General features: G+C 33.9%; 2 protein-coding genes across 5 annotated transcripts; both read right to left on the bottom strand.

Annotated features, from left to right (window-relative positions):
* LOC18599110 (nudix hydrolase 23, chloroplastic) lies at window positions 15,783–21,023 on the bottom strand. Of its 4 annotated transcripts, none has more exons than XR_001928264.1 (9): window positions 20,505–21,023; window positions 18,786–18,917; window positions 17,829–17,905; window positions 17,491–17,626; window positions 17,255–17,395; window positions 17,079–17,137; window positions 16,649–16,758; window positions 16,389–16,455; window positions 15,783–16,280 (listed from the first exon to the last, which is right to left on the bottom strand). XR_001928264.1 is itself a non-coding variant. In XM_018122382.1 (8 exons), exons 1-7 carry the CDS (start codon window positions 20,769–20,771, stop codon window positions 16,698–16,700), a joined length of 873 nt encoding a protein of 290 aa, XP_017977871.1. In that variant the 5' UTR covers window positions 20,772–21,022; the 3' UTR covers window positions 15,783–16,280; window positions 16,649–16,697. The 4 variants fall into 4 exon arrangements, 2 of the variants coding, with proteins under 2 accessions (XP_017977871.1, XP_007028996.2); XR_001928263.1 differs by having other exon boundaries at window positions 16,655–16,758; XM_018122382.1 differs by lacking the exon at window positions 16,389–16,455 and having other exon boundaries at window positions 20,505–21,022.
* LOC18599109 lies at window positions 21,641–25,737 on the bottom strand. The gene is made up of 6 exons (XM_007028933.2): window positions 25,452–25,737; window positions 24,245–24,322; window positions 23,270–23,399; window positions 22,569–22,872; window positions 22,350–22,404; window positions 21,641–21,992 (listed from the first exon to the last, which is right to left on the bottom strand). The coding sequence occupies exons 1-6, from the start codon at window positions 25,569–25,571 to the stop codon at window positions 21,918–21,920; spliced, it is 762 nt and encodes a 253-aa protein (XP_007028995.1). The 5' UTR covers window positions 25,572–25,737; the 3' UTR covers window positions 21,641–21,917.

The raw sequence follows: 26,821 nt of genomic DNA, 5'->3' as shown, positions 1-26,821 counted from the left end.
TTTTTTATCTTATTTATGAGAATCTATAGTGATTGAGGTACATTAGATGTTGTTTCTGATTTCTGTGACTTTCCCTCAATAATTTGGTTGGAAAAACTTCTGAAGATAGAATAATAGTGAAGGGTAGATCAGCCATCCAAGTTATGCAAAGACTCTGGGCTTATCCTGTGTTTCAGCCGATTGATATGGGCTTGAACTTGAACTAAATGGTCAGGCTCCTTGAGCTCAGCCTGACTTGCACCAAAGGTAATATTATTTTTGTTTGAAAAAAAAAGGTAATATTATTATATATTACTGAATGGTATTTTCTCCATTACAAATTCAACGTTCATTTTGCAAATGGTATAAAGTTCTTAATGTTGAGTATTTTCTTTTTATTTTACAAATTTTATTTTGAAGTGACATAAAAATTAGTGAGTTTAACTAAAAACTAGTATTTCAATAATAGTAATTTTAAAAAAGTGAATATTTTTTGAAATATTTTAAAATAAGAAGATGGATAGTCAATTTGAAATAGAATGTATTTTTACTTATATTTAATTTTAAAAATAGATTTAAAACATTGATATCAAAATATTTAATATTAAAATATTATGGTAATGAATAGAGTAGGATTGAGTTAGGGCTTAGGTTTAGAAAAGTTGGTCTGATTGGTTCTGCTTGAAGCAACTGACGAACATCTCTAATTGAGGGCATTAAAGCACATTAAATTAGTGTGCCTTAACTCGTGGACTTAAATTTAATAGATATTGGATCGAGTTAAGATAATAGTTGAGTGAATTAATCAAGGCCAAAATAATAGTTAGTACTATTCTTTGAACAAGCATGCGGGGTACTAATATCTTCTAGCACATTATTACATTCCGAAATCTTAATTTTATTTTGTAAACCGGATATTACAATTTTAATATAACATAAGTTAAGTTTAGAATTTTATTAAGAAATATTTAATTAAGTCTTTTATTTAGCAAACAGTCAGATTCTCGGATTTACATATTGTAACATTTGTTACAACACTTTCAAATTCTAAATAAATTTTCATAATTTATCATTTATAAAGTGAGAAAATGAATATATTAAAAAAGAGATATCTCTTGATCTTTCTCGATAAAGTAAGATTTAAGGTAGGGAAACATGTCATGAAATTTATGGAGACTCTTGGAGTTGTTGGATTGGATAATGATCTGAAGTTGAAGGAGTTCTCCAAGTCTCTCATTGAGAAGGCCTATACATGGTATGTTAATCTCAATCCTGGTTCTATTCAATCTTGGAATCAGATGTGTAGGATGTTTGGGGAAAAGTTTTTCTTTACTCAAGAGAAGGTTACTCTCATTGATCTTGGAAAAGAGTTTCAAAAGTCTAAGGAGGATCTAATGGAGTACATCCAACGTTTTAGAAAGGGTGCTGGACATACAAGAATCTCATGATGAGAAAGAGCTGGTAAAAGTGTGCATTCAGGGGATGTTTGATGAATACAGGTTACACTTGGAAAATCTACCTTTTCCAACCTTTGCTATATTTGTAGAAGTTGCACGAAAGACCAATAATATAGTTCTTAGATAGAAAAGACTCACTCGTTTTGGTAGAAGGAATACCCCAATGGTGAATGATATATAAGGAGAAGATAGAGAAAGAAAAGGTCCAATCCGAACAAATTTACACCCTAGAAAAGGTGTCCCAAGGAGAAGGCTAGATGAGGAGAATGACTCTTCTCCACCATTCTCAGTACCTTTAAATAGAGTGAGAGCTCTCCTCCACGAATGGGTCAGGGATGGACAGATAAACTTACCTTACACTCCACGACCACCAATAGCAAAGGAGAAAGCGAATCTAAGATACTGTGATTATCATCGAACAATTGGTCATCCACTTTCTGAACACAGAAACCTTCAGAGAATGTTCCATTGAAGAATGCAAGCAGAAGAAGTATTGATTGGAAATAACAAAGTCCAGAATAACCCTCTTCCTATTCATAAATCCTAGGGGCAAGTAAGTGCAATAATTCATGATCACCATGATGACCCTTCTTCTTCTAACACCCAGCTCAATGATACCAGTGAAGTTACTATGGTTACTTCTTCGATTGCTAATTCACTTATGAATACACCTAGTTTCAAGCATTTCTTTGACCAACTTGGGTTTTCAAAAGAAACAAGGAAAGAAACAGCTATATCACTAGTTCAAATAGCTGGAGAACAGTATGAAGAGTGTAACCTAGTAAGACGGATTATGGGAAAGATGGTTGGTGCGTATCAGAATGTTATTATGTTTACAGAGGCAAACTTGTGTACACCTTATCCTTATCATAATAAACCTTCTATGTGAAAAGTGATGGGTTTGGCTATAGATGGCATGCTCAAAATACGCAGCAAAAAGAAAATTAAAAACTTTATAACTAAACAACAAAACATGCCTCCACCCATGGATCACCTTGGTGATATTTAACACATAAAAACACAAAATAAATTATTGTTTAGAAAGTTACCTTGCTATGTAATTTCGTAATCATGATGGCACTTTCCGAAGCAATCTCGCGAACACCACAAGGAGCAAAAACCCTAGCCAATCAAATGCTTGGCCTCTAATGGTAGTACACACGATTGCACTTGAACCTTCAACAAAGGAATGAGTTTTTAACTATACTTTGTGCTAGCAAAGAGGACAACAATTGTCATTTTCTTCTTTTTCACAATCTTAGCCGAACTTTTCTTGAAAATTGCTTCATAAGCAATTTTCTCTTTCATAAAAAGGGAGTGGTGGCAAAGCAAGAAAACGTTTTTCTTTTTCTGACAAAAATTACATTTTCTTCAATTGTGAAAAACTCTCATATGGAAAATAGTTAAAAGATGACTTATATAGTTAGGTTAAAATAATTTCAATTTTGCAATTAAGCCCTCAATATTATAACACATTATAATATTGTGCCTATTACTTAATTAAACTCTTTTAATTAAGTCCTTGCAAATTAAAATCAAAATTAATTTCTATTATATTTTGCAATCAAGGCCTTATAGTTATAACTATTTATAATTATGCCAAAAATTTAATTAAACTCTTTTAATTAAGTTTATAGAAGTTAATTACCTAGCATAAAATTTAAGTTTAACTTAAATCGTCACTCTCCCAATTTGATTCAAATGCAATCATTTTGTGTGACCCATTAGGTTCCTAACATGTTGGCAATGGAATTGATTAATGACTTAATTGATTAATATAAATTTCAATCAATTAGTTTATAATCAATTCCATAGACCAAGATTAGAATCTAGCAATGCATCATGGCCATCCAATTGTTGGGAGAGTCAAAGGGTTCTTTAACAACCTTTCAGTGTATAGTCTATCAATGTAATTCATTCCCTCATCATATATCCCAGAGATGATAAGAGCTTGGTACAATGTCTACTCTTATTGATGTCCATATTTGTTCCTGCAATTATAGCATTAGCTTTATAGAGAGTTTTGAAACCTTTTTCATAATCTCCATGTCGCCTTGGCCAAGGACTTCAATAACCTAATGTTAACCAAGAACTGATAGGATATGTCCTCTAAAACACTTGAGGTAACGATTCCTATCTTGACCACTCATTTGCCTTCATATGCTTCATACTATACCCAAAAGCATCTTGTTTTGGCATCTTTGGTTAGGCACCCATAAGGATGAAATCAAAGCATAGCACTCCACACATAAGACAACATGGTGTCTCAAGTATAGGGAGTATTTACACAACTGACACATGAAAAGTGTTGCAAAGACACTAGAGTGTATTACCAAATGCACTTCTCATGGCGGGTCATGTTCAGTGAACTTGCTCTCCTAGGCAAGCACCTATATTCTAGTTCCAAGTATCTCTATACTTCAATCTATGAGATCGATTGCTTACTTCTAAAGTAAGGAACATAGAATATACCAGTCTCTAAGCATCATTGATGTCCAGTCTCAATGATACATTGACCATGAATATTTTGAGATTATGCTTTGATGCATAGGAATCTCATAACTGCAACCCATTACAGTTTCCTTACAAGGCATATTAATCTCATGGACTTCATCCAATTAGACTTATAACTCATTACAATTAATTTCTTATTAATGAAGAAAAACCTCTAATCATTCAACATGAATGATACTATTGCATGATTGGAATCAAGCCTCAACCAATCTCAATTGGCTGCAGGGCTCATCCAAACAGAAAGTACTATCAATGGATATCCTATTAGGAGAACATTCATTGATAATGGCTCCTCTATGAATCTCATACCTCTATCCACTTTGAAAGCTGTAAACATAGATTTGAAAAGTTTACGTCGTCCTACGGCTATCACTTCCTTTGATAACAAGGAGATTATGACTTTGGGGTAAGTGACAGTGAACTTCAAGATGAGGTCGATTCAAGATCAGACATGTTTTCATGTTATTGATGCAAATATGGCTTATCATGCTCTAATTGGAAGAAAATTTTGCACATGCACAATATCGTTTTTTCTTCACGCCATCAATGTATAAAGGGACATTGAAAGGGGAAGGAGATTTTCATTCTAGCCATTAAAGCTCCATTTGAACGGCATGAGGTGAGTTATACAGAAGTTTCTTTCTTTGAAGATCTAACAGAAGATGGAGAAACAACTATTGCTAGACCTGTCAGTGTTCCACTTCAGTGATGGGAAGAGTATGTTGGGAATAGGGCAAAGAGTAGTGGCAAGAAGAAAAAGCAAGGTGGAAAAAGAAGAAAGGGAAACACTTCCACATATAGAGAAGTAAATGAAGAAAAGACATATAATGGTGTAACTTTTTATGCACGTGAAGATGGAAAAATTATGTATTGCTTATGATGGGACGTGGGGTCTGGGGAAACATCTTCTCCTGATCCCAAACTTTACAAGCCACCGGATACATCACCATCATGTTTTCAAGTGGAAGTAGAAAAGGAAAAAGTACAGGAAGCATTACCCACGAAGGAACAATTCCCAAATCAACCCAAGCCTCAAGGTGATGAGTTGGAAAAAATAAATTTGGTGGACGAAGGAGAGACAACTAAGCCACTCTTCATAAACAAGAGTCTTTTCGGTGAGCAAAGGGTTGTGCTAATTGAGTTGTTAGTTGCTTGAATTTATGAGCAGATGCTTGGATTGGATGAAAATCTCATTACTCACGAGTTACACATTTCTCCACAAAGTAAACCAGTGAAGCAACATGCTTGTGTATTCCATCATTAGATAAAGAGCCAGGTCAAGGAGGAGATTAATAAACTCCTCAAGGTTGAATTCATCAAACCCATACATTATCTTACTTGGCTACTGAATGTAGTTCTTATGAAAAAGAAGAATGGAACAATTCGAGTGTGTGTAGATTTCAGAGATTTGAATAAGGTAGGCCCAAAAGATGATTTTCCTCTTCCTAATATTGATACTTTAGTGGATGCTACAGCTGGTCATGAGATGTTTTCCTTCATGGATGTGTTTAGTGGATACAATCAAATAAAGATGGCACGAGAAGATGTAGAGAAAACAGCTTTCAAAACTCTATTTGGTAATTTCTACTACATTGTAATGCCATTTGAATTAAAGAATATGGGTGCAACCTATCAACGTGCCATGATAGTTTCTTTCATGACATGATGCATGACTGTATGGAAGATTATATGGATGATATAGTGGTGAAATCCAAGAAGGCTTCTGATCATGTTGAAGACTTGAAGAGAATATTTGAACGATGTAGAAAGTATATTCTCCGTATGAATCCTTTAAAATGTGCATTTGGAGTAACAGTTGGGAAATTCTTGGGTTTTGTGGTTCACAGAAAAGGTATAGATGTTGATCTTGCAAAAATAAAGGCTATTCAATCCATGCCATCTCTGGTGAATCAAAAACAACTCAAAAGCTTGTTGGGAAAAGTCTCTTATATTAGGAGATTCATTCTAGCTTTAGGAACAATCATTATGCCTTTCCAAGTCTTGCTTAAGAAAGGTGTTCCATTCACATGGAGTGAACCACAACAACAAGCATTTAAGAAGATTAAGAAGATTCTTACTTCTCTTACAACGATGATCATGTCTATCAAAGAAGAGTCAATGATGTTGTATTTTACTTCTACTCCATATTCAATTGGTGCCTTACTTGTATAGGAAATGGATGGAGAAGAAAAACCTATGTACTACCTTAGTAGATGCTTACACGAAAATGAGTTAAACTATCCACCTATGGCAAAGTACTATCTTGCTTTAATGTACGCAACTAAAAAGTTCGACATTATTTTTTGGCACACAAGCTCATAATCGTGATAAGTCAAATCCCATCAAGTTTTTACTTTTTAAACCGACTTTATCTAGAAGAATAGCAAAGTGGCTTCTTTATTGAGAGAATTTGATATATCAGTTGTTCAGCCAAAAGCTATCAAGTCTCAAGCACTTTCATATTTGTTAGCGTATTTTCCATCTCAGTTTGAAGAAGTTATTCCCGATGCCATTCCAGCTAAATTTCATGAAAAAGTATGTGCAGTGAATATAGAATAAAAGGAGTGGAGTTTATACTTTGATGGTTCTTCAAACAATTTTAGAGGAGGTGCCGAAATAGTTCCTATTCCACCTGGTAGAAAAGATAATTCCTTGATACAAAGTTCTGAATTAACTGTCTCTCATTTGAGTAGAAGTCACATCTCTTTAGAGGAAAAAGGTCTTTGTGTCTTAGAAGCATCAAGTAAAGATGCGAAATCCTTGATTTCAAGTTTAAAATTAAACTCCTTAGAGTTAGGTAAAGAACCTATTTCTTTGGCTTTCAAGCTAGATTTTCCATGCATAAATAATCAAGCTGAGTATGAAGCACTAGTTTTGGGGTTGTATGCGATTGCAACAATTGAAGTAAACAATCTTTGCATTCATCAAGATTCTAATCTTATTGTAAAGCAAACTAATGGTGAGTTTTCCTTGAAAGAGCTTATGCTTGCTTCTTATAGAACTCTTGTTCAGTCTTTATTAGAGAAATTTCAAGCAATGAATGTGAGCATACTCTGAGTACAACGAATCATTATATAGATGCATTTGCTACATTGGCTTTTAAAATCCATATTCCAAAGAAAGAAAAAAGTATTCCTGTAGCTGTACTCAAGAGGACTATCGCATGTTCATCTAATGAGCTATTACAACGTCCAATTTATGAAGACGAGGATTCGTGAAAACCTATCATAGAAGAGCAATTTAATCCAAGTTCTACTGTTATTCCGCACTTGAGGCACTACATTTTGATTCATGGTACACTTTACCACAAAGAAAGTAATGGAGTTCTAGCAAGATGTGTTTCTGAGGAAGAGGCAAAAGAAATATTGAGAATAGCCCATGAACAATGGTGTGGGGAGGAAAGACCAACTTTACATCGCTTACTCCAAAGAGTAGGATATTGTTGGCCATCTATGTCCAAAGATGCTTTATAGCTTTAAAAGGCTTGCACTAGATGTTCTAAACCACCAGATGTACAATAGTGTAATTTTGTGGGAAATGCTGAAGATTAGCATAGGCCTTATATTGATTTTCTCCAAAATGGAATATTACTAGTTAACTTTCAAGATGCAAGACAACTCAAAAGAAGAGCTCAACGTTTCTTCCTCAAAAGAAATGACTTGTTCAGACTCTCATTTACTGGAACACCATTGAAGTGTGTTTCCCTAGCTGATGTCAATCCATTGTTGGAAGATGTGCATGTAAGTACTAACAGAGAACATGAAGGTGACAGGAAGCTTTATCAGAAGCATTTAGTTTTTGGGTATTATTGGCCTACTATGGAAGCAGATGCAGTGAATTATGCAAGGAAGTGTCATACGTGTCAGATTTATGGGAATGCTATACATGCTCCGACTGTAAAACTTCATAGAGTCATTACTCCATGGCCATTCCATACTTGGGCGTTTAATTTGATTGGACCTATCAATCTTCCTTCTAAAGGATATACTTGAATATTAGTAGCAACAGAGTGCTTTACTAAATGGGTGGAAGCTATTTCTTTAAAGAATACGATTGGTCCGGGTATGGCAAATTTCATCAAGGAAAGCATCATTTGCAAGTTTGGCATACCTAGATGTATTCTTTCAAATAATGGTACTCCATACATTAATGCCAGTGTAAGGGAATTACTTGCCCTTTGGGATGTGGATCATGTGAAGTTTACTCCTTACTACCCGAAAGGAAATGGTCAAGCTGAAGCTACTAACAAGACTTTATTAAAAGTACTTAATAGAATAGTGCATAAAGAACCAAAGATGTGGCATTATGCACTTCCAGTAGCATTATGGGCATATAGGACTTCTAAGCGTGGACCTACGAAGGCAACTCCTTTTTCACTAGTATATGGAACAAAGGCAATACTACTTGTGAAAATTCAAGTTTCATCTACAAGATTAGCCTTAGACGCTGAATTTGATAATGATAATTTACTGATGTTAAAATTGGAAGCGCTAGAGGAAACAAAAAATAGAGCAAAAAAGAATTTATCACTCTATTAAAGGAGGTTGAGTAGAGTTTATGACAAGCTAGTGAAGAGGAAGAATTTTGAAGAAGGTGATTTGGTACTACGCGCAGCTGAGCATATTAGAAAAAAAACCCCACCTTCTAAATTCAGCCCAAAATGGGAAAGATCATATATTGTTCATGAGGTGAATGAAAGTGGATATTGTAAATTGATAAATTCAAAGAACAACGCCATCACTGCTCCAATCAATTTTCAATATATAAAGAAGTATCATGTATGAGATTCTAACTCCACTCTTTGTTGTATGCAAAATTCATGATTTACTTCTTCGTAATGAAAAGCATTCTGGTCGTAGCTTCACCGTTTTTATATTGACTGTGTTTTACTATTTATACTTTAGTCGCTAGCTTCATTGCTTATATCTTGGCTACAATTATATTATATTATTGGTCGAAAGCTATATTGCTCAATCTTTGATCATAATTTATCATTAACGTTTTAACCACTAGCTTTATCGCTCATAATTTGGCTATAATATTATTATGTTATTGGCCGCAAGCTTCATCGCTCATCTTTGGCCTTAGATTAGTACTCATAAATTGGCCACAACTCTTATACTTGCTTATTTAAAGGGATGAAATAATCACCTTCACGTCAAGTTAAAGTTAATCTCCTTGATGAAAAGTTGAGAATTACCCTTTGGCCGCATACAATAATATGAAATGTGAATAAGTACGCAACAAGCGTATAGCATTATTATTATTATTGCAAAAGAAAAAGAAATATGATATATCAATAGTGAAGTACTAACTCAAATGAGCTTTCAAAAAGAGTAAAGGAAAAGGAAAAGACAAGCCAATTACGTACTCCATAGAGAATAGTTATTATTGGCAAATACACTTAATTGTTCTTGTACTTTAGCTTCACGTTTTTTCAGTGAAGCTATCTTCGCTGCAATGTCTTTTAACTCATTTTCAAAGGAATACTTTGTTGAGAAAAACATTGGCTTTAGATCTACAATCACTGAGACACTCAAGCTTGAATCCAAAGTTACAAGCATCATCGAAATCTCGTAACATTTGTTGCAATTCCTCTAGTGAAGTGTTCATTAATTGAGCATGGGAAATGGCTAAAGCTCTACCCAACACTTCCATCATTAAGCAAATGACGTCCACATTCTTTACAAAAGAGGTACTCCAAAACTCTCCCTCTATATTGAACACATGCTCCAAGTATGCCACATATTCCAATGAAACTTGAAAACCATGAAAGTCAACTTTCTTACCACTTTGTTCAGTATGTGCTACTTGAGTGCTAGAAGCACTACTGGCATCTCTGTGTTCTAGCACTGGGGAGGAAAAAGCACGAGGATTAATTGAAATAACTCTAGCATCATCAGTAGCAACTCCAACATCATGAATAACCTCAACATTTGGAGTAGCCTCAGGGACAACTTCAACAGCAGGAATAGCCTCAATGTCAGGAACAACCTCATCTCGAATAACTTGGAAGTAAGAATAATCTTAACTTCAAAAAAAAAAAATGGAACAACATCAATCGGAGTAACATAGTGATATGTTTATACTTGGTTCAGAGTATAGCTCTGAACATGATTTGGAAATAGAACATCCAAATCAATGAAATCATCGAAAAGGGTTCGTTCACCCTCAACTTCATCTTTATCAACATCAACTGATTCATCATCAGATTCATCACTACGTTCAGAGTCACATGATTCCTCCTCAATCTCTAATTCAGAAGTTTCTTCCTTTTCAACTGAATTAAGTTCTACTGTTGTAGTTGATTCTCCTTAAAAAAAACAATAACAAATAAAATGAGGAAATAAAAAAATGTAGAAAAAAAAACAAAAGACAAACTTACTTTTTGATAAGTGTGTTTATCTTTTGTTTGTCGAATAAGAGCATAAGGTGCAGCATCTTCTTCTTCAATTATATTTTTCTTTCTTTTAAGAGAAATCAAGCCTAAGGATACATTACTATTACTTACATGAGTGTAGAGATAAGCTTTGGGATTAGTTAATGGCATAGTAAAAGATCTCCATTCTCCAAGACACTCTCTCTAATAAGCAAACCATATAGAAGTATGGATACCAACTCTATCAAAAGTTGAGATAGTACAACTCTAAGTTTATCTAAACGGAGTAGAAGTCCTACCATGAGAAATGAAGAAACACAAGAAGAAAAGCTGATAGACGAAGAAAAGTCAAGTGCAGCTGGTTGGTCAAATCCAAATTGACGTGCCACTCTATAAGGAGAATACACCTCGACAGAATGAAAGTCTCTATCTCCACTAGAACTAGAACTCTCAATCATAGAAGGCAATTGGGAATTATGAACCTATACACAAAAGTTAATACCTTGTGAACTCATTCTTTCAGATTATAGAGGGTAAAGGTCATAATAAATTGCAGGATCACCAAATCCATTTATAAGCTACACATAAGGTTTGGGATTGAATTCTTTTGTAACATCCATCACTTCAAGAACATTACCCCTTGGTAATCGATCATGCCATGCCCAAGCTCTATAGTTGTTCTGGATAAAGGGTTATTCACAGAAAAAGATGTAAAAGGATATACATTAGGCATAGGAGCACAAGTACCAAACCTTTCCTATAGGCACATCTGAATGAAGGAAGCATCCACATAAGTCAAAACTTTGTAACGTCCAGCTGACTCGATAGTTTTGAGTTGGTACAAGTCAACGTCTTATATAGTGATCCTAAATATAGCAGAGTAAGAGGAAAACGTATTCCCTTAATAATTTTTATTGCTAAAGGAACAACTGCTAAAGAGATACCATCATCTAGACACTTTGGAAGTGTGTGTCGTGCCAACCAAAGATTATTAAAGCCACTAGCTCATGCTTATGGTCTGGGTACTCAAGAGAACCAATTTCAATTTCCTTAGCATTGAACTTTTTGTAAAAAAAACCCTATCCAATTGTAGAATCGTGCAACCTTCAAAGTTTTACTCAAACTCTTAAGTAAATCAAAGAAAAAGTCTCGAATACATACCTCTTCTTCAGAAAGCGTAATAGAGTGAAAATCATGCTTTCCTATACAACGAAGTTCCAGGAGAAGATATACATCTTCTAGAGTGAAGGTAAATTCCCCCCATACCGTAATCATAGTATGAGAAAAAGTGTCCACCTTGCAAAAATAGCACACTATACATCCATCATTTTTCTCTACGAATATTGAGCTTGGAAGTGACACGTATAGCATCAAGTATCCCAGCAGAAGAGAGAAGTTTAACATAAGTAGGATTCTTTAACACCTTATTTACCCTCTCATCCGAACGATGAACATATTGAGAATTAGAGCCTAGCTTAGTAGTAGAAAAAGGAAACTCACCACGCTCAAACCTGAACTTCAGAATAGATAATCCTAGAATACCACTTCTTTTATGAGGAGGTGCTTTTAAGTATAGGCGATTCCAATCATATCCAACAAGCTCAAAGGGATGTTCGTCAACTTGTCTGGCATGAACTTCGTCCCAAAAATAATCTTCTCCTCTTTCTCTAATAATCTCATATTCCTAGTTTTCAAGGACAAGGGGAACTTCACCACTCTTTCCTACTCTAATTTTCTTGAGAGCAACTAATTCGGAATCATTATTCTTTATTTTATGTGCAATGATCTTTTATTTGTTGTAGTCCTTCCAAGCTCACCATAATGCATCTTCAAAGGGAAACGTGTTCTAGGCATAGAGAAAGATGGAAGAAGATAGAAAAGAAAGCCTACGAACATAATCATGAAAAAAAAAGATAAGTATACATACGTAATAAGTTTTATTATTTATGTATTTATCAATTTAAAATAAGTAATAATAACAATAATAAAAACAATAACAAAATAACAAAATTTATCAAAATGATAAATTTTTTTATTAATATATATATAATAATAATAATGAATAAAACTAAATATATATATATACAATATTTAAAATATATATATAATAATTAAAAATAATTAAAGGAGCTTGTGGCATGTGCCGCGAGCCCCACCTAATAGAGCTGTGAGCTCTACTTAAAAGAGCTCGCGACAAGTTCAATTGGACAAGTAAAAAATGCCGCTAGCACTAAAACAAAAGACACTACAAAAGTCAAAGTCAAGTTATATATATATATATATATATATAATAAAAAGGGGAGAGACACGCAGCTCGTGCTGCTAATAAATAAAAGAAGAAACCAAAAAGATGACATGTGCTAGCTTTTATGTTCTTGTTTATTAGTTGTTTCTTTATTCTACCGTTTCTCTCTCCATCAAAAGTTGACATGCCGTAGCTTTTATTTGCTTCTTTCATTTCAGCCTTTACTTGCTTCTTTTATTCTAATATTTCTCTTTTCTATTAAATGCTATACATCAAGATAAAATAGTAAACTATACTTAAAAAAATAGATTTAAAACAAAAAGCTTGTGACTCCAAGCCGTGATTTTCAAAAGCAAATAGAAACATCAAAACAAGCTTCAAGATAAAAAATTAATTAAAAAAAAACCCAATCGTGGGTACTTTTGCTTTTAGGTTTTAGTTATAAACTATAATTTATGGGTAATAAAGAATAAAAACAAATCCCTGTATCCAGTGGGATTTTTTTTTCTTTCTTTGGCTTATCAAGTTGGTTCTCCTTCGAAACATAAATATTTTTACTTTGTGATTTTTTTTTTAAATTAAATAATTTATTTATTTGTTTGAATATATACATAAAAAAAAGAAGTATCATTTCATGCATAAAATTTTTTTTCCTTCCTCATATTTCAATTTAAAAAAAATTCATACAAGGGGCAACAAGTAAAAAAAATTAAACAAAAAATTACAAGAAGAAGAAAAACTTACTTGCTTGAAAAGATTTTCAAAAGAACCAACTTTGCTCTGAATTTTGTTTTGCTTTACTTTGAATTTGAATGAAGAAAATTGTTTATAGTAGTTTCATATTTATAAAGCACACAGAATTAAAGTTTTTATTAAAAAGATTAACTTTCTTTTTATCATTTGTATCTTGAAAATCTTATTTTATATGAAAAATATTATTGTATAATCAATCAAATATTATAAAAAATATTGACATTACACCTTACACAAGACCTAAAGTATTATTGGCTAAGGTGTTACTATCTTAGGCGATATTGCCCAATGCATTACTACTCAAAGTGATATAGTACAATACATTATAGTACAAAATAAAACTTTTACATTCTAAATCAATACATAAGAAATATTTTTAACAATTAATTCTTATACAAAGAGCAAAATGTAGATAGTCAATTTTGATTAATACTTATTCTCTAAAGAATTATTTTATCGCATAACATTATATAGAGAATAATGAAAACAACAATTACAAATAAAGCACTACTTCACACAGAACAACTAGAATAAGCAGAGCATTACTTTATGTAGAACCTTTAATACAAGTAGAATAACTACTTCATACAGAATAACATTTTCACACAGATGACAGTGAAAGTAATCCGGAATACGTGGCAGGGTTCATAGGTTACTTTCATATTGAGATACTCTGAAGAGTTTAGCTTGGTAGCTCAGATATGGAGATAGTTAAAAGACCTCTCTCTAGACCTTTTCTTGAAGTAAAAGTATTTCTTACTTTTATCTTGTTCTCTTATACCTATTCACATACAGTTTCTTCTCTTGTACTTGTTCATGTACAGCTTCTTCTTTTGTACCTATTCACGTACAGCTTCTTCTTTTGTACCTATTCACGTACAACTTCTTCTCTTACTCCTGTTCACATACAGTTTTTCTTTATTAGCTCCTACTCGAGAACAAGTATTATTAAATATAATTACTTCAACAGTCACATAATAAATATCTAACCATTACTCGACATTAACTCTCACTAACGGTTACCTAACATTAACACTCTCCTTAATAATATCATTTATTACGTGTATTAAAATATTTTCTTGTAACTGTTACTTTTGACACCATATATAGAACCTTCACAATTCAAAAGGGAGACTTTTTTTTTTACCTTCAGAACTACCTAACTCTCACTCAAAGCTTCTCTCTCTAACCTATTCTCACTCAAAGCACCTATTCTCTTCTTATTCTCTTCCACCTACCACGACACTCAATACTACAAAAACTGCTCTAATCTTCCCCTTTCCACCTCCAATACATCCCTTACTTGTTTGCAATGCTTCCTCTTGTTATCACAAGAACCTCCTTTACAACAATCCCCAATGAGCTTCTACTCATTTTCTAGTGGTTATCGTCTACAAGGAACATCATCTACAACTCTCCTTTGCCTATTTCCCAACAAATCTTTATAGAAACTGGAAAAGCAGCCCATAATCGGCTCTTCGTCCTCAATCCATACCCCATCACCATTCTTTACTCGAAAAATTTCAAATTCAATTATTTCAATCTGAACTGATTAATACTCATCCTGACATACCTTCTCTAATGGAATTGTCCTGAGCTGAGGCCCAACTTTCAGTCTCAAGGATCGCATGACGCCATTTTCACTTCTTCCACACAAGGTTTTTGAAAACATGCCCCAATCTTCCGCAGGCGAAGCAAAAATTCAACTTCTCAAGTTCCAGATTAGCACAAATACGCTCCTTCCTCTTTCCGTCGGTCCAGTAATGGCTTCCCTACATCCAAACTCACTCTAACCCTTAAGAAGCCTGCACTAACACTTGTAACCCCTCCAAGATCCTCCACCTCCATCCCTCACCCTATATTCTGGCCAGTTGTTACGGTATTTTGCCTCGTTAACAAGTCTAATGGAGCATTGAGGATCTGAATCCAGATGGGTATTCCTGCGACACAAATTTCACTTACCATACATTCTGGTAGCCATTCTTTGCGAATCATACAACAGCCCCACTGTAGACCACGGCCCCTTATCTAAAGCTCTCCTCATTTGCTTCTCAAACGCGAAATAAATAGTTTAAATATTGATAACAGGAGCGTATGCCTAGTTAGGCCAAATCCATAATCTCCTTCAAAGAAATAGTTTAAATATTGATCAAGGAAAATTCAAATCCTACATTTTGAGCAAAGATATCATACATCAACGATAGAATTAAATGCTCGTGTGCAAATTAAAATAAAAATTTAATTACAGATACAAAGCATTTCCCATTTACTATCAACACAACATATAGCCTTTTCCATTTTTTTTTTACTTCAATAAAAATATCTAGCCATAGTCAGAAGTATTTCCGAACAGAAAAACAGGCAGGGAAAGAATCATCTTGGTTGCCATTCAACTCATATTTATTCATAAAAGCAACTAAACAAGTTAATTTGTAGCATCCCAGACAATAAACAATTGAACAGTAGAAATTACAAATCTCTCTTGTCCAACCAATCAATTGAGTATTTTATACACAAAGTAAGTATAGTTAGATCGAAGTTCTCTTTCCCGAGCCTCCAAAAACTGTAAAAGGAACAAACTAAAGGCAGTTGCTTCTCAGGTCAACCGAAGCATTTGAAATCACCTTTACAATAAACCAAGCTTTTAAGAGTCTCAAAATCTCTCCTACCATTCCTCTTTACAATACAACTACCAAGTTTGCAGGGACAAGAAAATGGAATATTTGCAACATACATCATTAATCTAGTAAATTCCTTGATCAAGAAGCATGTTTGCAGAAACAAGTCTATATACAGATTTTGTTAGCAAAATAATCCATTACCAATTTCAGTAGATACACTTGCTTCCTCCAAGTTCTTTTCACTTCATAAACATGGGTGGTTGACTCATCCTTAACACCATAAAGTCATGTGTGAGACTCTGACAATATGCATTCTGCTCAAAAATCAGATCCTAGAAAGCAGAACAAGAGAAAACAAATAGCTCAAAATGTAATTATTGTTCAAAAAGAAAGAATCAATTCAATAAAATTTTAGACGAGAGAAACTGGATATAAATTACCATATAGAAATTTTAGCAGATTAGAAACAAAAAGACATGAATGCCAGCATTGATTATCAACAAAATTCTAGCAGAAGAAAAAAGAAACTACATGTAAGGCATCTCATCAGCCCTTCCAGATATCATTTTGTCATGTAAATATAGTGATTTATAACTTGAAAACCTCAAATACCAATGGAGGTTACAGCACCAGACAAGCAAATTCCTCTCAGGAAAGAAACATTAAAAGAATTATCACTTCCAACTATTTAGTATGTTACCCTTACAGGCATTCACTGGACAAGATGTGGTAAAGGAATCAACTGTATCTCATGCCTGCCAATGATAGTCAAGAGTAAAGGCACGAATATCAGACGGCCCTGTCCCAAGCCTGCCAGCAAATATCAGAAACAAAACACAATAATGGTAAGCTTTCATAAAATTAATAATAAAACAAAAGGAAAATCATTGTCAATGAGAAGTGAGCAAAATGGTAAAATTCTCTATCTCTTTGATAGGTCACATCACAATAGGATTTACTGCAAAAGTAGAAAGGAATCCCAAGATTCACACAGCCAGTCCAAACAGTTAGGCAAGAAAAAATGAAACTGTAAAACTTAAAATTGCACTTTTACTCTTCACCAAACATCAGGAAACAGGTTTTCTCCCAATTTTGCTGTTTATGTACCCAAAATAATAAAAAACATATACCTTTTGTTAATGGTACCATAGTGAAACTTTATTTTTCCAGATTTAACATCTTCAATGTACTGCACCAACAGAAATACAATACAATTAATTAAGATTTAAGATAAATGATTGATGAGAATTGTAAAATAAATTTTAAAAAGATTTATTTTCATCAAACAAAGAAATAAGGCTCTTACCAAATTCAACGTAACAAAAATTGAAGAAAATGCCAAAGAATCAAAAGGTATATTGTCCAATTCAAAGAGACAGCACTCGGATGATTCTGGTCCTGGTGAAAAGTGGGGCTTCTTCAGCTTTGCTAAGAAGATTATGTAAGTCTGCTCCAAAAAGAGACAGGAATATCGATACAGAAACATCTTCAGTAAATGCAGAGGAAATAAAAGTAGAAGTAATAAAGGATGCTTCTACTAACTTGGCCAATAAGAGGAATGTCAAGTTGTGCAAAAGGGGACACCACTTCCGCTTCAGCCCCCGCTTCTTCCCAAGTTTCCCTGACTGCCCCTTCTGCAGCTGACTCCCCAATTTCCAGGTAACCAGCAGGAAGAGTCCTACATTAAGGCCACCCAGTCAACTCAAATTTCTATATTAGCCATCAGAAATGGTAGAAATTAGCTACTTGACAAGAAAGGAAAGTGCTAGTACCCTATATTCAATGCACAATTAATCTCTCCAAATAAATAACAGAAAATTAAGAGGAAAAACAATATGTGAATCCTTTCCTAAACCAAATTCCATTCAGTAAATACATACCAAAGACCATAAGAAGGTTCAATGTTTCGCTTGCAAAGTAGGATTTTTTTCTCATGCTCAATGAGGCAACCGACAACCTAAAAGTATCAATTGAAAATAAGAATTAAGTATTCAAAGTAGTACACATTAAGAAAGGGGAACAGGGATTCAGAAGACATGCTGTAGCACATTTATTCAAATCATTATTTCTCCAGTAACCATCCAAAATCACAAGGAATACCACCCCCACCCCCAATGCAAGTGGGCTGCTTAAGGAAGAAGGCCAATACCACACTCTGACTAGCATGAGTTAGAGTTCATGTCAGACAATAACATTCGGTAAAATGGTAAAGGCAAAAGGATCTCAACCAGTTAATTACCACTTTCTCCAGGATACAGAAAAATAAGACCAACCCAGGCCATGAAAAGCACCCACATTTACACATTAGCATTTGAAATAACCAACAGCTGCGACCAATTAAATAAACGGATAAAAGGAGAAAGATTGGAATTAGGACACCCAGTATTGTGTGTATCCTAATTCCTAATAAATAAATAAAACTCACAACAAAAGTAACCATTAAAGATGATCGAAATAGAATAATTACATTTCACTTCGAAGTTGTAGATTAAGGTAGGCCTTCCCATGATCCATTACATTACTTTCAAAAATCTTGGTAGAAAATAAGGAAACAATCATGAGATCATACACTGAGGAATAGAACATCCTTTGTTCTAAAAAATAATAATAATAATAAAAAAAAAAGTAACCCCGTCCTATATAAAACCAAGGGGGACTTCTCTTAAGAGATATAACAAAGCACAGCAAAGTCATTAGTTATTTGCGAGATACCCATACATCAACGTGAAGAAACTGGAAGAGGCAAAGGCTAAAACACTACAGCTATACTCAGGCAATAGCATGCCATTTAGCAAACAGCAGCCACATTCTAAATTTGCTGCAATAAATGAACATACCATTTTTGGATTTTGATAGGCAATTTTTCCACAAAGAGTGCAAATAGCTCTTATCTTCTCCTCTCCATCAGGTATTTCATGCTTTGCTGGGCCACCACACCACTGACAGAATTTGATCTTATGAACATTGCCCTGTAACATACTATAGATTACTCAATCACTGACATACAAATAGGCATTCTACTTAAAATGTTCTTAGTCTTGACCTCCAGGGATACATATGCCAGCATAGCAGGAGAAAATAACTATGAATAGTGTCTATACAGAATGTCAGAATCCATCTTTCAGTTATACTTCATCAAAGTGATTTAGTTTTGTAATTATCTTGTTTCTGAGAACGGCTAAGGGTACCATCATCACTAAGAGTTTCATCAATAATAAACTTTGAAAGAGAAAATTAATGAATGAATACTCAACAATAGAGCACGTAAAATATGAATTCCAGTGCTACTCCTTCAAACCAAGTTAAAAATTATAAGAGCATAACAACCACCAAATAACAACACATGAGCATCCACAAAGGAGTACATCAAGGCATACTGTGTACTTTAAACTTCCTAGAAACCTCCTTTGCCTGATGCTTTATTGATTGCAATATTTCAGAAATCAAGCAAAAGAGCCATTTCTGACTAAGATAGAAATCGGACATCAAACATGACATGAGTTTTTTGTCGTTTTGCCCAGGAGGAGGAATATTGGGGGATCAGGAAAGGGGTTGCTTGGGTTTGAATCCAAGCCTACATGCCTCACTAATGATCCTAGTTGCCACCAGACCAAGTGTGGTTGGCAAACATTAAATGAGTTTGACATAGCCGGAATGACAGGGAGCTACTAATATCTAATATAGAAAATAATTAACAACTACAAGAATAAGGGGGACATTTTATGAATTTTATCCACAGCATATTAGCATCAAAATGGTGAAAAAAAAATTAATTGCCATCAAGCAAATATTTCTAAACAAACAGATAAACTAAAAGATAGAAGATCCAAGCAAAAATTGATATTCTTTTCTACATAGGACAAAGTAAAGGAGCAAGAAAAATTGGTGGCGTAATTTTAATGTTTTTCTTTTCATCATACTGCAAAATGGTACAAAAGTCCAAGTTGAAATCATCCAGAAAATGGAGTTTGAAAAAACTGTCCTAACTCAATGAGGATATCCTTTTTTTGGTCAATATGAACCATATTTCATGAACCTGAAAATAACTGCCTAACGTGCAAGAGAACTCAAACCCAAGGGCTGAGACAAAAAACCAGCTAAATGGTATTTGGTTATCTATGAAGAAAACCAAAACTCTAGCGTACAACTGCACCAAGCTCTAAAATCACTGTAAAATCAAACTCAAACATGGTTACCTTATACAATGAATCATCCAATTGATAGCATAAGTATTAATGTAGGTTGATCTTATTATTATAATCTGCATTAACCAAAATTACATTTCCATAGACAATTAAATCCAAACCCACAATTCAATATTCCGAAAAGAGTTACTAGAACCAAGATAAAACCAAGTTCACCACATGAGCATTTGAACCCCGAACAAACACTTAATTTTTTTAGTCAAATTGTTAATAATAATCACATACAAAGCATATTACTACATAAAAGTAAATTACTTAATTAATTGCCCAATTACCCAAAAAAAGGTCAATTTTTTCTATTAGCGCATATTAAATAGACCACAAAATCCAAATTCAGAAGAAAATACTCACAGCGGAATGAACTGCAACCGAAGAAGAAGAAGAAGAAGAAGAAGAGGATGAAGGAGCATTTGAGTTGGACTCGGACTGAGTCGAGAACATTCGAATCAATTTAAAAGACAGAGTTTTTGGAGTCCAGAAGGGATGCAGAAACAAAGAAGTTGAGGTGTCGCTTCCTTTTGAAGAAATTAAAGAACACCCATTACCAGAATGAGGCTTCTTTAATCTTTGAGAGATAAACCCAGATGAACAACCAAGAATTTGAATAGCTTTTAGCATTACGAAGTTAAACAATGAGAAAGAGTGAAGAGCGGAGGAAGAAAGTTAAAAAAGAGAGGGAGGAAATTGAGATAAGTGAAATAAATAAATGGGTTATTTGGTTTCAGATGATGATACGTAATTCCATGAATCAGAACAATCCCTTGTGGTTGGTCGATGATGTAAATGAGTTCAACCCCGCGTCCACTCGGCCCTAAGTGACTTGGGTGTTATTGCTTAGATGAGTAGGTTCGTGTACGAGCGCTTTCTGTGATGACTCAGGTGTCGAGTTCACAAGTTCGGGTTAAAATCCTTTTGACTTGTGAGGATAATTCGAATCGAGTCGGGTTGAATTTCCAGCGAATTAATCCAAGTTCGTCAATTGTTCATTTTCTGTCACATTTGTACTCTGAAGTAGATACGAATTACCTTTTAGCTTTTAAAGAGGGTCAGTTTCTTCTTTATAATTTCAGATTGAGTTAGGTTGGGTTATGAGCAGGGTCAACAAGATTAGTCAGGATTTTAGTTTAATAGTTAAAAGGTGAGTTTCAAATCATAATATTCTCTCTTTATGCTAAAAGGGTACTCGAGGAACTACCACTATCATTTATAAACCTTTATAAACACAGTAACAAAGCAACTCAACTTTGACCATCACCATTTCTTGAACATAATTTCCTTCTTGCGATTTGAATCTGTTCCATTATACATGTTTTCCACCAAGCACAGATCAACCTTGGGCAGGCAAAGATCACTCCTTTTCCTTATAATCCCATCCTCAGCAAACCTGAACTAGATCTATAACAATCTCTGCTGTAAGACTAGGAAAGGATGACAGTATTTTGAATATCGTCATTAGACCCCTGTCAGTTCTGGTAAGCAACCCGAGATGAGAAACAAATAGGCTCATTCTAGTCATCCTTCATAATGATATAAATTATTATGCATTTAAATGTTAAATCACAAAACCACCATAGCTGTTGGTTATGCCACAGTACAAATGGGAGGAACGGAACTATATTCACATAGCCCGAGCAACAGCACCATTTTGTCAATGAATCTAAACTACAAAAGTTGATCTGACTGTCATAAACATGTCAGATTTCCTGATTTCCAAAGAAATGCAGTGGCTTGAAGAAATCTCAGAGCACATGCATTGGAGAATCCTCAGTTCATAGCCAACTTATCACATAAAGACTGATATGCTGAGTTGCAAAGCTTGAATTTCTCCTCTGCAACAGCCTGCTCAATGTGCATTTGTTTGTCAGTTTGCTAAAACAAGTTAAATAACTATGATAATACGGACAACAGTAAAGAACATATCAGTTTGAAGTTGACAAGCAATTATTTTGGTTAAATAAAAAGTCTATTATTTAAAATGTAGCCATAAAAATCATACAAGTTTGGTTAGATAAATAAGCAGTGTAACTGCTGTAAAATGTTTCTAAAAATAGATAACAACACTTATTAATTTAGACTTTAGATATCAAAGTATTTTTTTTATATATAGGGATGATCCTGAATCTTCCATAAAACAATCAAAGCTGTCCAGCATCCTAAGCAGAACAAAGTAGCCTGATGAATGGGAAATGTTGATACCTTGGAAGAGCCATGATGACGATCTGGATGCCATTTTAGTGCACTGATTCGATATCTAAAAATTAGAGAACAATGCAATCAGACAACATAAAGAAATATCCTCTAAAAATCAGCCATGGTGCATTCAACAACAAAAACAATTTACAAGGTTATTGTATGTAACCCAAAAAACTAACAAGAACATACAAGTGTATTTAAGAAATGCAACAAAGAACTCACGCATTTTTAACGTCTTCAAGTGTTAGAGGACCAGATGCACTTAGGCCAAGGGCCCGCCTATCTGCAGCTGTATCTTGGTCTGAACTCTCAGAACTACCAGATTCTGTTGAGGAGTCAGAGTCCTCATTAAATCGATATCTCCAGTTCCAAGATTTCTCATAGTTATTTGAATATCTGGATGAGCTTCTCCATTGATGATGCTCCTCATTAATGAAGGACCAGTAAAAGAACCGATTTCCACCAAATGCAGACCTAAATATAGTCTCAATGTCATCATCGTCGTCTTCACAAAAATCAAAAGGTCCTGATCAAGAGTTTAAAAAGGGTAAGCTTCTGGCACAGTATCCAGGAGAATGACATGCTAGTACACACAATATTCCATAACCACCTAATGAATTTAATTAAAATCTTCTGAATGAGAGCATAAATTGCTGTGAAGTAATAGAATGACAATCACATGCTTAAAATGGATCATCATATCCAAAAATGAGTGATCATTATCAAAGTAAAGCCATGTGTAAAAAAACATCAAGAACTAAGGCTGCAAAAGCCACTCCAGGAAAATTTTGAAGAACAAAATCAGTCTAGAGGCTCCTTTAGATGAGCATCATTTCATATGTCCTGTAATATATTTATAGGTGTACCAATGACATATTTTAAAAGATTAACATATCATAAAGCAAAGTCTTTCTCATCCTTACTTCTACCCCTGTACTGAAATCCCCTATTGCCAGGCCAATCTTTTCTTGATCCCTTACTGTACTGCTTTTTAAACCACGACGGACCTCTGCTAGATGATGGATCCTCTTCACCAAACTCATCTTTCCAGCTCTGAAAACAGAAAGACCAAAGCACAATTGAATCCTTTTCAATCAAAGATATAATAAAAACAAAAATATACTAATAAGTTAAATGTACAAAGATTCCTAACTTGTGAAGAAAAACTTCAGAATATGTATGAAAGATTAATAGCACAACCTAGAGCATTAAAACTTGGAATTAATAGCTTTTGCATTTAGAATTAAACATGTTATGACGATTTTATAAAAATTAACCTTCTATCTTTCCTACAAAAGCTAACAAAGAATTTTTATGCTGATTTTTTGTAATAAGGACAAAACCAACTTCAATGAATTCCATCAGAAATATCAACTAAAATTTGACTTAACATGCCAAACATTATTTTTAGTAATTCCCTATTCAATAATAGAGCATCCGCAATTGAAGCTATCCACAATCCTACTAGATCAGAAAGTAGCAATATAATCATCTTACATTACTAGATTTTCACCAAAGGATCAAGCTTAACTGGCAAGTTCATGGATATGGATCTTGACTGCATTAAGTAATAGTTCCAATTCAGACTATAGGAGGCCAATCAAGGTCACTGTGGTGCATGTTGGTCCTGCACATCATATGTGACTGGGACTCTGAAGGGTCCTGGACCTATATACGTGCATGGGAATCCCAAAATGCAGGATAGCTCCCTTCAGCAATGGAATGGCCCCTGACTGCTATTAGAGCTATCATTGGGCTACTATCAGTGGAATGCGGGCCGCTGCAATACAAGTCATCCATAATGCAACTTTTGAACCCGCAAGGAATATGTTTGCTTTACCATAAGTGTACAGGTTTTATTTAAATTTTATAAATAAGTCATCAACATGAATACAAACCTCAAATAAGAAGTCTGCATAAGCACTAACATTTCGCAATAATTCTTGTTTTCCACGCAGCCTTCTAGGCCTCTTACCCTGCAAACAAAAAAAAAAATTACAAGAACTGCATAAAATTATTGTTCAAAATTTAAAAGATAATAAGAATAACAACCAACAACAATGAATTTTACAAGATTTTTCTATCTTTGTTCGTAAAATGATTAACCAAATGAAAAATAAAATACTCCTATGCAGTAAGAATTGGCAGAAAGCAATCAGCAGATGAATCCTATAATACCTAGCAGAAATAACATCCAAGGACAAGCTTACTGCTTAGAAAAAAGGGAGATAAAAGAATATGCTTATAAGACTGGGTCCACTGCTGAGAACATGTAAACATATTCTACCAGTACAGAACTAAAAGAAAAAGTGAAACCTGAATCAAATCATCCTAGAGAATTCTTGCAATCTGCTATCAACTAATGGATACTTCAAATAATTGCTTATGTTCATCTTCACTGACTAATAATCAAGTATTCAACAAAACGTTCAACTCCCAAGCATTCAAAAATGCAAATCCATTCCTTTCAATAGCTTCATCCAGTATCGTATGTTATGCAAAAGTCTTTTTCTCAAAACCACAACTCACACTGCCAACAGATCTCAAATCACTGTTGGTTTTTCCACAGCAGATGGTAAACCAATGACTGCTAGTTTTCTATTTCTAGAAACATATTCAGACATTGAATCAAGAGAGCATTATAACCATAAGAAATTGGCATACATAATACTTATACATACATACCAGAACAAGAAAAGAAATGTTAAGAGTTTTTCATTAAATTGAGAGTAACAACATAAACAAAAGTCCCGTAAATTGAAGTCAACTGAATGTCAAGGATGATTACCATGCCATGACATCTAACCATTCAAAATTCGAACCAAATTCAGAATCTCCCATTTGCACTAAATGCAAATGTTTCATTTTGCACTTCATGATCTTAACTTGACACTATTTGGAACCCCAGATAGCAAAAAGGCTCCTGCCTTATCTTGGATTGTACAAACATTCTCTTAACCCAGATTATCTAATCTAAGACACCATAAATCATAAAAAATACTGCAACATTTCACAAAAATAAACATAACCATAAAGCGAAACATGCTAAAAAGCACAAAAATATTTAATCATAGAATAAGAGAGAGAGAGCAAAAGGAAGCTTACAAATTGCCAATAAGTGCGTCTTTTGTGTTCAAGGACAGGAGTGGAGTGGAAGAAGGCAGCCCTTAGGAAAAGATAGTTGCTTTGTTGGTTCAAAATTGCTGCTTTTATTGCCCTATCCATCCTTCTCTACCCAACAAATGAAATAAGCTTACGTCTTCGCAGAGATTATTTTAAGGATGAAGATCGAATCTCGCCGCCCGGAGACAAGACAACTTAGAACAACAACATACCGGGTAACTCGTAGACTCGATTTTCTCGGGAGGGTCAGTGGTTGTTAATTTTTTTTTTTTGTCAAAATATCTGTAAAGCCCCGTACAAGGTATTTTTTTAATTTAATTTTTTTATTTAAAGTCATAATTTTTTAATTTTTTAATTTCGTTGTCACATCATAACAAAAATAGTGCAACATACCACATCTCACTTATAGCAAGTTTGGTTCACGAAATAGATAAGAATAAAATAAAATAATTATTATGTGAGAATATAATAAAATAATTATTACTTTATTTGGTATGGTAAATAGAATAAAGCAGGAATTACTATTATAACTTATTGCAGTGTTTGGTTGGTGAAAATAAGATTGAAATAAGAAAAGAATAAGTGATAAAAAGACAAAAATAACCTTAACCATATTAACATTTATTTTCATAAAAAAATAAAATTATCCTTATTATCATTTAAATACATATTTATCCTAAAAAATAATTATCCATCATAATTATATTTTATCCCAATTACTAAAAATAATTATAATTTACTCACATATTTTTATCAATGGATAATTATTTTAAAATATAATTTAATTATATTATATTTTATCCATCATAATCAATTAAATTTTTGTGTATAGATGTTTATTTTTAGCCCATTCTTCACATATTATGAATCATTTTCAAAATATTAAGAGAGTAGAGCGGTTGAGAGAGAGGGGAAGACGGGTGAGAGAGTGGTTGAGAGAGGGGAAGACGCTGAGAGAAAGAAGGAGAAAGAGAGAGAAAAAAATTCTTTTATATGGACAAAGTTGTGATTTTGTAAATTTAATAACGGTTTTTTAGTTATTAAACATTCTAGACTTATTCCATGAGTCACGGAATAGATAAAACCAAGGGGAGCACCGGTATTAGTAAAACTAGACTTTTTACCCATTTTATAGAATAAAGATTCCTGAGGAATTCTTATTCCTCATTCAACTTTTAAACCAAACAAGGGTATAGGGTATGGTTAGGAATAGAGGAGAAATAGCATAGCTATTCCCCATACCAAATGGGCAGTTAAAGTTCAAATACAAACGGGGCATTACCACATTAGCATCTGGTCCTGATGTGCCACATGGCATTATTATTATTCAAAACAAGACATACTCTTGTTGT

This window comes from Theobroma cacao, chromosome 5 (assembly GCF_000208745.1).
Source record: "Theobroma cacao cultivar B97-61/B2 chromosome 5, Criollo_cocoa_genome_V2, whole genome shotgun sequence".
NCBI classification, from domain to species: Eukaryota; Viridiplantae; Streptophyta; class Magnoliopsida; order Malvales; family Malvaceae; genus Theobroma; species Theobroma cacao.
This window is presented reverse-complemented; position numbering and strand designations above follow the sequence as displayed.